General features: G+C 38.1%; 1 protein-coding gene across 4 annotated transcripts in view; it reads left to right on the top strand.

The window, feature by feature from the left end:
• The window catches only part of LOC101160713 (voltage-dependent T-type calcium channel subunit alpha-1H), a 76,537-nt gene that overhangs the window by 58,221 nt on the left and 5,730 nt on the right, over positions 1 to 12,586 (top strand). For 3 of the 4 annotated variants that reach the window (XM_078944244.1, XM_078944252.1, XM_078944256.1), the window contains 9 exons: positions 167 to 359; positions 4,531 to 4,682; positions 4,806 to 4,915; positions 5,007 to 5,140; positions 5,237 to 5,307; positions 7,755 to 7,833; positions 8,112 to 8,233; positions 8,563 to 8,853; positions 8,948 to 9,086. In XM_078944244.1, coding sequence (XP_078800370.1) covers positions 167 to 359; positions 4,531 to 4,682; positions 4,806 to 4,915; positions 5,007 to 5,140; positions 5,237 to 5,307; positions 7,755 to 7,833; positions 8,112 to 8,233; positions 8,563 to 8,853; positions 8,948 to 9,086 — 1,291 coding nt within the window. Of the gene's footprint in view, positions 1 to 166; positions 360 to 4,530; positions 4,683 to 4,805; positions 4,916 to 5,006; positions 5,141 to 5,236; positions 5,308 to 7,754; positions 7,834 to 8,111; positions 8,234 to 8,562; positions 8,854 to 8,928; positions 9,087 to 12,586 lie in introns of all 4 variants that reach the window. The other variant, XR_013654812.1, reaches the window with a different exon arrangement.

Below are 12,586 nucleotides of genomic sequence, written 5' to 3' on the forward strand. Positions count from 1 at the left end.
GACTCAGGACTTACAGTGTCTTTTTTATGCTCTCTCCCTTCCTTCATCTCTCCGGCTCATGTTTGTCACTCTTCGCTCTTCCTGTTCTTTCCAACACATCTACCCATCACTCCCCTGTCTTCATCTCATCCTTCCTCTGCTTCTCTTTTTCTGTCTCTTACTGCAGCCAATAAGAAACAACAACCCCTGGATGCTGCTGTTCTTTATCTCTTTTCTCCTCATTGTCAGCTTCTTTGTGCTCAACATGTTTGTGGGCGTGGTGGTGGAAAACTTCCACAAGTGTCGCCAGCAGCAGGAGGAGGAAGAAGCCCGGATAAGGGAGGAGAAGCGGCAAAAGCGGCTGGAGAAAAGGAGGAGAAGTGAGAAATCAAATTCCTACCTTTTAAGGCCATTTTATGTTTTTCAGATGTTTTTCCTTTCTAAAGGAGATTTAGTCCTGTCAAGTTAAGCTTCTATTCTAACTGATGGGACTGTACACAAATGCTGGGGGCATTTCACTTTAGGTTTACTGGAAGTTTGTTCAAAGCTTAGCAGTCTTATAAGGCCCATTGCTGTTGCACAGATTTTTAAGCAGAACTTGTTTATTAGTTTGTTTACTGCTCATCTGCTTTGAAGCAGAAATTGAAAAGCTACAGATTCCTATCCCCTGACATAAACTATTAATAAAACTCCCACTCATCCATTTTGAATGCCCACTTCATCGTGCTTGGAGGTACAATGAGCCAACTGGGTTAAGGCTTGAGAATCCTCTACAGGATGAATTAAAGTTCAAGTAGCCAATCACCTGAGGTCAAGATAGAAATACAGATTAATCACGCATCATTTTTTTAAAGCTCACCTTGAGAACACATAATAACTTGAAAGAAACCACACGGTTTATTTTTGAACTTTCTTGCTGTTTAGCATTACAATCTAGAAGGACTATCACCACTTCTCTAGGTCAGCTCTTGTAAAGACTTGATCCACACTGAGTGTTAAGACAGCCAATGAATTTAAAAAACAGAAAATCTTCAAACTGAGAAAGAAACAAGATTAGGAGCAGGTGGATGATACTCAATCATACCTAAAGTAGTTCTTCTAATTTCCAATTCAGGTAAAAAGAAAATAATTGCCTCGCTCTTAAAGTGCTTATCCTGATTTGAAATCTTATCAAGTCTAAGTGATAAACTCTGCTTCAGCTTCTTCTCAGACGTATTTAAGAATGTAGAAATGATTCCTGACCAGGGTTCTTTTAAGAAGCATGAAATATGATGTATTAGTCATCAAATCATTTTTTGGAGAAACACGTAACCTTTATTGTTGGATAAATCAATGTTTGGAATTTTATTTTTGTTTTTATTTAAACATTCTTTAAGGTGTCAGACAATTAGTCCCTTCAGATGTTACATCTCGTTTTTTCGAGGTGTTCCTCTTTTTAGATTTATAACAAAAGATTTTTAGAAAGAGTTAAGAATTAACAAAAAAAGAAAAACTGACAAAGAATACAAATTAGGATTATGATTACGTAATTGAAATTTAAATATCATAAGAAGGATAAGAGAAAGAAAGGAGAAAAAAGACATAAAATAATTTAGTCATGGAAGCAAAACAGGTAGGTTGTAGATGTTTTGAAAGAGTTCTCCTAAATAATGTCAAAGATGTAAAAGAAAGTACAGAATTGGGAAGGTTATTTCATTCTTTGGGAACACTGAAAGTGTATTTCTTGCATTTCTGTGAGATCTGGGGATGTAATAATATATTGGATCAGCATGGAAGAGGTTGTGTTGAGAATTGAATGGTACTAAATATTGCTGTAGATATGGAGGAATTGAGTTGAGATGAATGCATTTAAAAATTAAAATTATTGTTCCTTCTTTTGTTTTAATTTAAAATTTGTTTCTAATTAGAATCTGGGATTAGATGGGAAAATGAAGAATGGTGTGTCAAGCTGCAAGCTGAGTTTCAGCTTTTGGATTATTTTCCATTTTGATGATTTATCTTTTTGATTTAGGGGATGATTGAGGGGATGTCGTCTTATCAGACTATATTCTCTCCGAATATTTTCCAGGTTGTCTCATGGTTTGCTGTGGTGATTTTGCTAAACAAAGCTGACAATTTGATTTCTAAATTGTGTTTCTTGCTCTTTTTATGGGTCCATGACTCAGTGTGCTTTGAGTAGATGTATACACTGACAGATAATTAAGGTTGGTGGCCTCTGTTGTTGTCATAGAAATAAACCGTTTTTCTGTTTTTGTATGAGTCAAAGTGGTCTTTTCTCTGTGTTCCTGGGCTTTCTGATTTTGCACGTTCAAACATGGAAATGAAGTTTGTAGATTTACTTTTTACCAGATACATTGTTCACGGTTCAAAAATGTGTTCAAAACTTGCTCGTGGTTTTGTGTCATCCTGAGTTGACAGCTGTGCTTTCTGCTGATCTTAAGTTAGATTTGCATCGGCTAAAGAAGCCTGACTGCCTCTCCTGTAGATTTAAAGAACACCAGACTTTAAAGACAGAAAGGACTGCATTTGTTTTATGTACAGTTATAGGGAAAAAGGCAGGAGTGCAGCATTTGTGACACAGTGATCATGTGCATGCTGGGGATACAAAGAGAAATTTAGCCAAAGATATCATTATTTCTTTACATCCATGAAGTTATAGCTTTTTTTCGTTGAATTACTTAATTCTTTATTCGTTTGTGCTTTAAAATTTTATTTTTGTTCTGGATTTGATTGAAAATGCTGCTTTGTGTGCTAGTATTTCTGGTTTGAATCCAGTTGAGGGTTTTGTTCTTCTGTTTAATTTATTAATTTACCGGTAGGTTGTTTGCCTTCCTGTCTTCCTTCATAGAGTCATGGCCATTTGTTCCCAGCTTTGCTTCAGTCTGTTTTCTTGCTTATCTATTCATTATTCATAAAATGTTTGCTTCCTCTTCTTTGCCTTTGGGCCACTCCCTTTAGGAGTCCCCACAGCAAATCCTCCACCTCTATAAAATCTTGTCCTCTGCATCCTCTTCCACCCATCCATCAACCACCATCATGTCCTCCGTCATTACATCTATGAACCTCCGGTTTGCTCTTCTAGCCCTCTTTCCTGGTAGCTCCAACCTCGGTATTCCGGTCCTATCTATCCTCATCACTCCTAAAGAGAACCTCAACTTCTTCCTATCTGCTACCTCCAGCTCTGCCTCATGCCTCTTTCTTACTGTCACAAATCCAACAACATCTTAGTCTTTATTTGTGATGGGAAAAATACTATTGGTCAGTTTTTGTGCATTTTGTCACTTTTTGTCACCTTAGTTTTTGATTTTGTGATATCTACTGTTGTTTTGAGTTTAGGTGTAAAAACTCATTTTTTTAACCAGGGTGCCTCTCCATACGAGTTCATTCTCTTAACTTCATCTTAAGGTGACAAGTGAACAACAAGACAAAAAATGTAATTGGTTACAATTACCCATCACCTTCAGATTTATTATTATTTTACATTCAGACCTTTAGAGTCTTCTTTAAAGACCCACTCCAATGGAAATAACATTTTTGGTGGTTTTTAACATGTCCTTGTGGCATTTTTCTGATAATGCAGGATACAGGTAAAAAAAAAGGTAAGCTCAAATTTATATTTCTAAGTACTTGTTTTTAAATCACTGTGAATCAGGAGCAGGAGAAAAAATGTCATTTTGAAAAAGAGCTTATTTGTGAAAATATGCTGGGCAGGTCACAAGCTCTCTGCTCCACTCCGTTTTGATGCTTCTGCTTGTAGACAACTAGATCCATTTTCGTCTTTGTTTTCTTCATCTGAGTTGGCATCTGGCTCAAAACTGTGTGGCTGCATAGCTCCACTATTGCTCACCCTTTTTGTTCATGTTAGGATGGGATTGTGAGGAGCTGTAAGATAGCTGGAGATGATGTAATGTAACATAATGTAGATGGATGGTGGGAAATGGGGATGGGCTTACCACGCACTAACAGTCACGTCCACAATTCAGAGAAAAATATCTAATGTACCACTGTCACTCTGCAGAAACCATGCCATAGAAAACAACATAGGCTTTTAAAAACTTTGGCTAAAAACTACAAAAGAGCACTCTGAATGCTTGAAAATGGATCAAAAGATGATCAGAGTGGGACTCTAAGTTGATTGAAGGGGCTCTCATAAATGTGTAAAAGGTAATGTCTGTGTTGCGCTGGACATCCAGTAAACACTTCTCACCACATTTGTGTCTTACACTGTCCTCGTTCTCACTGCAATGTAATCTTTAGTAATGCTTTCCTCTTAGTCAGTTAACAGTCTGGCAGCAAATAGTCAGGGGTTCTGTCCAAAGACACCTTGAGGTGCTATGGAGAGAGAGAGTGTGCATGATGGATAAGATTTAATTCCTGAGGTGGCATTTTTACTCCTAAGACACACATTTGCACATGCACACTCACACATGAGGCAGAGTGCCACTTGGCACCCTCTCATCAGTGACTTCATAGCTCACATAATATTTTAACTTTAGAATTATTTTATTGACCTTGTGTGTGTGTTTGTGTGTGCGTGTGTGTGGGACACAGGGGCTCTGGAGAAACCATACTACGCTGACTATTCCCCATTGAGGCGATCCATACACACATTGTGCACCAGCCACTACCTGGATCTGTTCATTACTGTCATCATCTTCACAAACCTCCTCACCATGAGCATGGAGCACTACAACCAGCCACAGGTAACCATGGCAACTCCTACTACCACCTGCCCTAGAACCATAGTAATGAAGTAGTATTCTGGGTATTGTACATCCCTGATATTATTATTTTCTGACATTGTTCCATTTCTGTCTATCCGGCAGTACCTGGAGGAGATACTAAAGTACTGTAATTACGTCTTCACTCTGGTTTTTGTCATCGAGGCTATTCTGAAGCTCATCGCTTTTGGCCTGCGTCGCTTTTTCAAAGAAAGGTATCCAAACTCCTGTGCGCACAAACACCACAAAAATGCATTCTGGTGATGTTTCTTTACTGATTTAGTTTATGTGTTTTTGGTTGTGAAGATGGAACCAACTGGACCTTGCCATTGTGTTGTTGTCCATCATGGGAATCGCATTGGAGGAAATAGACCTGAGCGCTTCCTTACCCATCAACCCCACCATCATACGCATCATGAGGGTCCTGCGGATAACTCGAGGTGCACGATCATGTCAACAACAAAATAAATAAATGAATAAAAAATGCAGAGGTGCTGTATGCTGTTGCTAAAACTGACACGTTGCAAATGTTTCAGTGCTGAAACTGCTAAAGATGGCAACAGGGATGAGATCTCTGCTGGACACAGTGATGCAAGCTTTGCCTCAGGTGAGACGCTGAAAAAGGAAAGATGCCCTTTGTAGCTGCCGGCCTGAGTCCAAAACTGATGAAATGCAGACTGCTTGTTTGCTTGGCAGCTTTCCTTCTCCAGGTTTTGCAAACAGTACTCTTTCTTTTGACTGGCCAATGTTAAATCTTCAAAGAAAATTACAGCACAAAAATGAGGACAGTGTCATAATTAGTTATACGGCTTAATTACTCATCCATAATTTGATTCGTGTGCCCGTTAAATTAACACCTAGAGAAAGCCTTTGAGAAACATTTATCACACCCTTTATTTATTGTCATTTATACCTGTTATCAATTATATATCAACAGATTTAAAAAAGAGTCTCAAATGCAAAAAATAAACAATTCAGTGTGTAGTCACCCCACTCGAGTGTGTCAATAAAATGCTACTGGCTATACAATTAACGAGGACAGACATTATTGCCTCGGCAATGGAGCACATTAGTGTGTTTTCTCATAATAACAATAAGTTCCATTCAGTTCAAAACAGACTATGTTTATTTTTCTGGAGCCCTTAATAATGTAGCCCACAAACTGCTCTTAGTTTAAAATTAAAATCTACCAGCCTAATCAGTTTAATAAATAAAAGAGCATTTTTTTTATATTCAATTCAGATTTCTGCTATTGTGGTAAACATAAATGTAGGTTTTTATCTTCATTAATTTCCATAATTGTTTAAAATTAATCATTTAAAATCAAAAAATGCAGCAAACTACTACAAACAAACAAACAAAGCTCCACTTACATCCCGAATAAAGCAGAGACAATTAAAAATGTGTCTGGTTCTCTTCCAATCTTCAATACTTAATTTGTGGTTTCAAATTAACTCTGAGTGAATGTGAGCGATTGCTTGTTTTGTCTCATTTGTCCCTGTGTAATGGACATAAACCTACAGTATATACACTGGATCGATCATCTCTGATGTCAGCCACAGGCGTCTGAACAGCCAAAATAAAAAAGGTCCTCTAAAGTGGAACAGGTACTGTACATTTTACTGGAATTTTCAATGGAATTGCAATGTCACAAATATGGTTGGACAAAGGACAAAGCAAACGTTTTATCGAATTTTTTATTGCCAATCAAAAAGCCTCTAATATTGCACAGGATGAGGTTGTCATAAAAGAAAGAAAGGCAAATAATATTCAAAAGTTTTTTTTGTTGTTTTAGCATAAAGTAAGACTTTTTAACATTTGAGTTGTCGTAAAATTTCTGCAACCAGCCTCTAGTGATTATTTGAAGAACTGCAACATTTGATGAAGGTGGCCGCTTGGTAATGAAGCAATTTTTAAAGTTTACTACACCTTTGACACACATCTCTACAAAACTTGCCCTTTGCGCCATGACAGGTTAAAGTAAACAGAGTAATACTGATAACGACTCAATGTGTTTACCACTAACTAAATACTCTGTTAGAAAAGAAAAAAAGCTCAGTGAGGAGTATTTTATAAGGGTTTGGGCTGACACTAAACTTCAATCTGTACATGAAAACCATGGGGGATAATGTAGGTTTAAAAAGATCTGCAGTTCTATTTTACATACACATTGCAAAAACATGATTTGAAACACAACCTTTTCAGCCTCAGCAGTGTGAGACAGTGTTTATAGAGGAACTGAAGTTCACCACCTGTCCAAGGTTGGCTATACTTCTTTAATGAAGTTTATTCTGTTGTGCTACCACCAACGTTTTTGTTCTTTGATTCGATTTTTTTTTATTTAATTTATAAAAGTCTTTTATTTTACAACTTGGATAAGCAACAAGACATCTTAGAATTGACTTAGGAACAAATGCCCAGATGGATATCAGAGACAAAAACAAGATTGGTGGTGAATATCAACGACATGAGAACTCTACTAATTAAGGAGTTGAAGTGTGCTTTTGTTGTTCATTTTAAGCTCCTTTTTGAGCTTTTTCTTCTCATTCTAAGTTCTTTGGGCTTCAAGGGGGTCACATTATGCTTCCTAAATTAAAATTCTGTTAAAAAAAATGAGTAGAATGGATTTACAATCCCTCACTTCTTATTAACACACAAGTTTGTCTCTGGAATAACTTTTCCAGCAGGGAATCAAATTCCTTGGGTTTTTCTCCCCCTTGATCTCATCAGTAAGTTTATCCATCATCTGATTAGACATCTTGAGACCCCCCACCATGAGACAAGTCAAGTGTGAGTGTTATAATCACAATGAGAAAGCATGTTTGGAATTCATCAGCACTGGATCCAGGCAACAAGCTGGCTCATTTTTTCTAAGCTGGAATCCAGGTGTTTTAATGCTACTTTTTAACATCAGCTCCGTGAGGCCCTGCAGTCTCTGTCTCGGGGCTCTTTCTATCTGTTTGCGTCTTTCTCAGCGTATGCTGTTCATGTCTATTTTTCTGTGTATCACACCCTGTTTATATCTGTGTGTGTGCGTGTAATGTGTCTGTCTAGGTGGGGAATCTGGGTCTGCTCTTCATGTTGCTGTTCTTCATCTATGCAGCTCTGGGAGTAGAGCTCTTTGGAAAACTGGGTTAGTGTGTGTGTGTGCGTGCATCTATGCATGTGAGGGGATGTGTGTGCACAAGTGCACTGGTGTGTGCATGAAACAGTGCTGAAGCTGGAATGCTTGTGTACAGTGTGCCTCGGCTGAAATTGGTGACATATTTGTGGAGTACATATAAAAGGATAAAATGTGTTAGCTTGCATAAGTTAATTATGTCAATCAGTGCTTGAATCTCTCTTTTATCTCCCTGTGCTTCTTCCTGAAACTCACTTATAACCAGTAACACTCTTTTCATGCTTTTCCAGAGTGTTCAGAGGAGAACCCATGTGAGGGTCTCAGCCGCCATGCCACCTTTGACAACTTTGGCATGGCTTTCCTCACACTCTTTAGGGTGTCCACTGGGGACAACTGGAATGGGATTATGAAGGTTAGCTTTCACTCTCTCCTCTGGGAAGCTCTGAGAAGATAGAGAGGCTGCAGAGAGCATGTTTGTGTCTCAAAGCATCAAACATGAGACAGCAGCAGCAGCATTAGGAAGAGAGCGCATTGCTGCTTTAACGACAGACTAAGAGCTGCTCACATTAGAGTCTATTACTCTTCTGTGACAGGCTCAAGGTCTCAGGATGTCCTCGGGTCAACATCTCCCCCTGTTGGAGAGGAGAAGAAGTGCAGCACAATAGAGGCTCAAATTGATCCAATTATCCATTAAAATTGTTTGCTTATCTACATTCTCCCCTTCCTGTCTTCATCATCCAGGACACACTGCGGGAGTGCAGACCACACGAACGCCACTGTCTCTCATACCTGCCCTTAATCTCCCCCGTTTACTTTGTTACCTTTGTCCTCACGGCTCAGTTTGTGCTTGTCAATGTGGTGGTTGCTGTTCTCATGAAGCACCTGGAAGAGAGCAACAAGGAGGCACAGCTGGAGGAGATGGAGGAGAGGAAGGAGAGAGAGGAGCAGAAGGAGAGGGAAGAGGCCAGCCGGCGCCTCAGCACTGCATCCGTGGGCAGAGACCTGGAGCTGATATTGGACACACCCAGCCAGGTAATAGAAGGGGGCGATCACTTGTTTCTATTAAGGAGAGGAACGGATTGGAGGTGACAGTAACAGTGATGGCAGTGATGATTTCATGTGGCAGGTGCAAATGGAGGAAGAAGAGGGTTCCCATAGAAACCTGCTGAGAATGCTGTCTCTCCCTAGCGACAGCTACGTTCAGCCGCTCAGTGGCGCTACTTATGCTCCCAGCCAAGAAGCCCTTTGTGGATACAGCTACTCAGGTAATCCGGTTGTTCATGACCAATATAGGAAGAAATAGCAGTTTTCAGACTCTTGTAACCTCTAAATGTTTACTGCACAGATTGAAGCTTCTATAAAAAGCTTAAATGACTTGTCACATATCATCAAGCATTTAGATGCCCTAAACTGTATTATCACCAAAATACATTTTTGAAACAAATAATATGAAAAATAAAATTGGATAACAAAAACAAGTAAAAAAATTACTTAAAAAAGCTGCACTTGTTAAAAAAGTCAACTATTTTTAATGTTGTTGTAATGTTAACCCGGCCCACATTTGTAAAAATGGTTAATTTTTTAAAAACGTTTTCTTAACAGATAAGAGCTGAATGTCTCCTGATTCTACTGTTACCATAGGGTATCTTCTGACACACAAGAGGTATAATTGTATAAACCCCTTTTGTATTGGAGGCTAAACTTTGATTTGATCAATTATATCTGTATACAATTCTTGTTGGCCCAGACAGAAAAGTAAAAAAGAGAGGTGGATGTTATAGATGGAGGATAAGGGTACAAAAGGAAAAAAGGGGGTTGAAGAAGTTGGAGGATGATTAAAAAGTAAGTTCACTGTAATAGGTCAACTTGGCCACAGGGGGCAGAAATGTGGAGTGTGGTGGATGGTTGCAAAGTTATGGTTGGTTATGGTTGATTGTCCATCCATTTAATGTTAGTGTTTGTTGCTGATGGAATATTTTCACTTTGATATTTTGCTGGAGGTTTATCATTATTATTGTCAAATAGAAATATTAGTCAGAAAGGTTAGACTTGTCCACAGACACACTCATCCACACACTCAAATATCTGTTGGCTCCGAAAACCTTCACACACATGCATGTCAACATGAAGGCAATAAAAATTTGAAAACAAAAAATGCTTTGAATTGCAGCCCTGCGACAGACTAGTGACCTGTCCAGGATGTCCCCTGCCTTTGCCAACAATTGGCTGGAATAGACTCCGGCAGCCCCGTGACCCCGAAAGGGACGAAACGGGTTTAGACGTTGAATGAATAAATGCTTTGAATTGCCCTATTTACTGCAACACTGACAGTGGTGTTTGTTTTAGTTTATATACCACCTTTTTAAAAAATAAAATCTGATTATTTTGAATAGAATAGAATAGAATAGAATAGAATAGAATAGAATATGAAAGAATAGAAAACCGTTGTCATTATATGCGGTATAATGAAATTCATTACAGTTCTCTTTAAGATGGCAGAGAATCTAGGTAAATAAGTAGAATAAAAAGCAACTAAAAAAATGTGTAAAAATAAAACAAAAGTGTGCAAGAATCAGATGGCTTGTGTTGCAAGATTGGAGTTCAGTGCAGTGACAGCTTTTGGAAAGAAACTGTCCTTGGGTCTATTTGTTCTGGCTAGTATGGACCTGTAGTGTCTGCCAGAAGGTAACAGGTTGAAGAGGTGAAATCCGGGGTGAGTGCTGTCCTTTAGAATGTTTCTGGCTCTGCTGAGACAGCTGGAGTTATGCATGGAGGTTATTGTAGGCAGAGAGCAGCTGTTGATTTTTTTGTCCCTCTTTATGAAGTCTCTTCATGAAATGGCATCTCCCACACACTGAAATCAGGTCTATTTTATTTGGTTAAAATGTCTGTATGTAATTGTCTTTTACTTAGGAGTTTATAATTTAGTCACAATTTGAAATTCTTTAGACCACAAAATAGGCAACTGTAAAACTTTAGGTGAAACTGTTTCTCTATGTGAACTCTTCAGACATATTTACATGACACTGTGGGGCCGTGCTTCACTATTGCAAGAGAAAAACCATCAGCTACCTATTACTGTGAAACTCAGCTGCTTTTTTTCCTTGTTTGTAGACACAGTGGCTGTCTAAATTCATCTTATGCTGAGTTTCTTCATAATAGACAATTTGTTAAATATAAAAAGTCAGTACAACAACGAGAAATAATGGTGTGACACAAATAAAAATGATGGCTTCTGTTGCACATGTCTATGACGTTTATTCAGTTTATAAATTTGTGACTGAAGTCAATTTAGAAAAGCACTAAAATGAAGGACATCAATAAAACTTAATGCCAAATCACAGTGTAAATGACTCTCTGGTGGTGACTCACTCTCAAAAATGCAGGGAACAGCCAAAGGATCCATCCATTCATTATTTTTTGCTTGTCTAGAGTTTAGGTCGCTGGGGCAGCAGTTTCAGTTTTTCCTGCCACCTTGCCGAGCTCTTCCTCCTGGATAATTAGCAGATATATAATCTCTCCAGCATGTCCTGCCAAGGAGCCTCATTGCAGTTGGACGTGCCTGTTACGCCTTGCTAGAAAAGCAACTGGGTGGCATGCTGCCAAATGTCCAAACCATCTCACCCAAAACATATTTTCTAAAACACAGCACATTCATCCTACTCTGAGTTTTTTATTTTTTATTTAAATTATGCGTACCACAAGCAGAGACTCACCAGTTCTTTTTTTTTTTTGGAGACTCCTGCTCAGTTAAAGCGCTACCAAATTTCGGAAGCGTCTTTGAGGCAAAAAAGCTTCAAATTGAGTCTTGTTTATTAGGCTTTTAGTGATGTGACTCTAAAAAATAAAACCCACACACAGCAAGTTTTCTTTTTTGAAAAATAGACTGCATCCACTGATGTCTAGTATAAAAATGCCTTAATGGCATAAATGATTCTGCTTTTTTTTTTAATTCAACAAATCATAGTGAAAATATTCCATCAGCAACAAACACTAACATTAAATGGATGGACAATCAACCCTAACCAACCATAACTTTTGCAACCATCCACCACACTCCACATTTCTGCCCCCTGTGGCCAAGTTGACCTATTACAGTCAAAGAACTAGAAACTTCACAAGAATAAGTTTAGTCTACGAATAAAAATGCAAAATGCAAATATGTTTTAGGGGATGAGAGAAGTACCTTGGCATCAAATTTGATGCTGCAATTTCTGTTCTTAACATTCAAGTAATTGCCTATTTATTACAGTAAATAGAGTTTACTGTGGTATGAAAGTTTACTGTATTATTATTACTGAATTTTTAAAAGTAACCACAGTAAACACATGTACATAAAAAACAGCTTAAATCTAATTTTAGAATAAAATTCTACTTTCTTTCTTATCTTAGATTTTTAAAATGTAAAAAAAGTCTAGAGTAAGATGAAAACATCAACTGACAAACAATATTATTTGAGATTGAGAGAGATTGGTACTGATCAGCTAAAAGCCTCTGTGAGATCATATCATTTCCTTGGATCCTAAATTTCATGCAGATTGTCTGTAATATAGAAATATAAAAACTATCTGCTGCCAACGACAAGCTTCAAGGACATGGTTTTGGGAGTGGTTCTGCATGTTAATATAAAACAAAGAGCTGGGTTAACAGCTGCAGTGGACAGACGCATGCAATGGGAAAATACAACCTTGGCAATTCCAGAGGCAAATTGTTCACTTTACTTAGTAGTGTTCTGAAAAGTGATAAAGATGACTTTGTAGCTTAA

The sequence above is a fragment of the Oryzias latipes genome, chromosome 1 (assembly GCF_053564925.1).
Source record: "Oryzias latipes strain Hd-rR chromosome 1, Olatipes_Hd-rR_3.1".
Lineage (NCBI taxonomy): Eukaryota > Metazoa > Chordata > Actinopteri > Beloniformes > Adrianichthyidae > Oryzias > Oryzias latipes.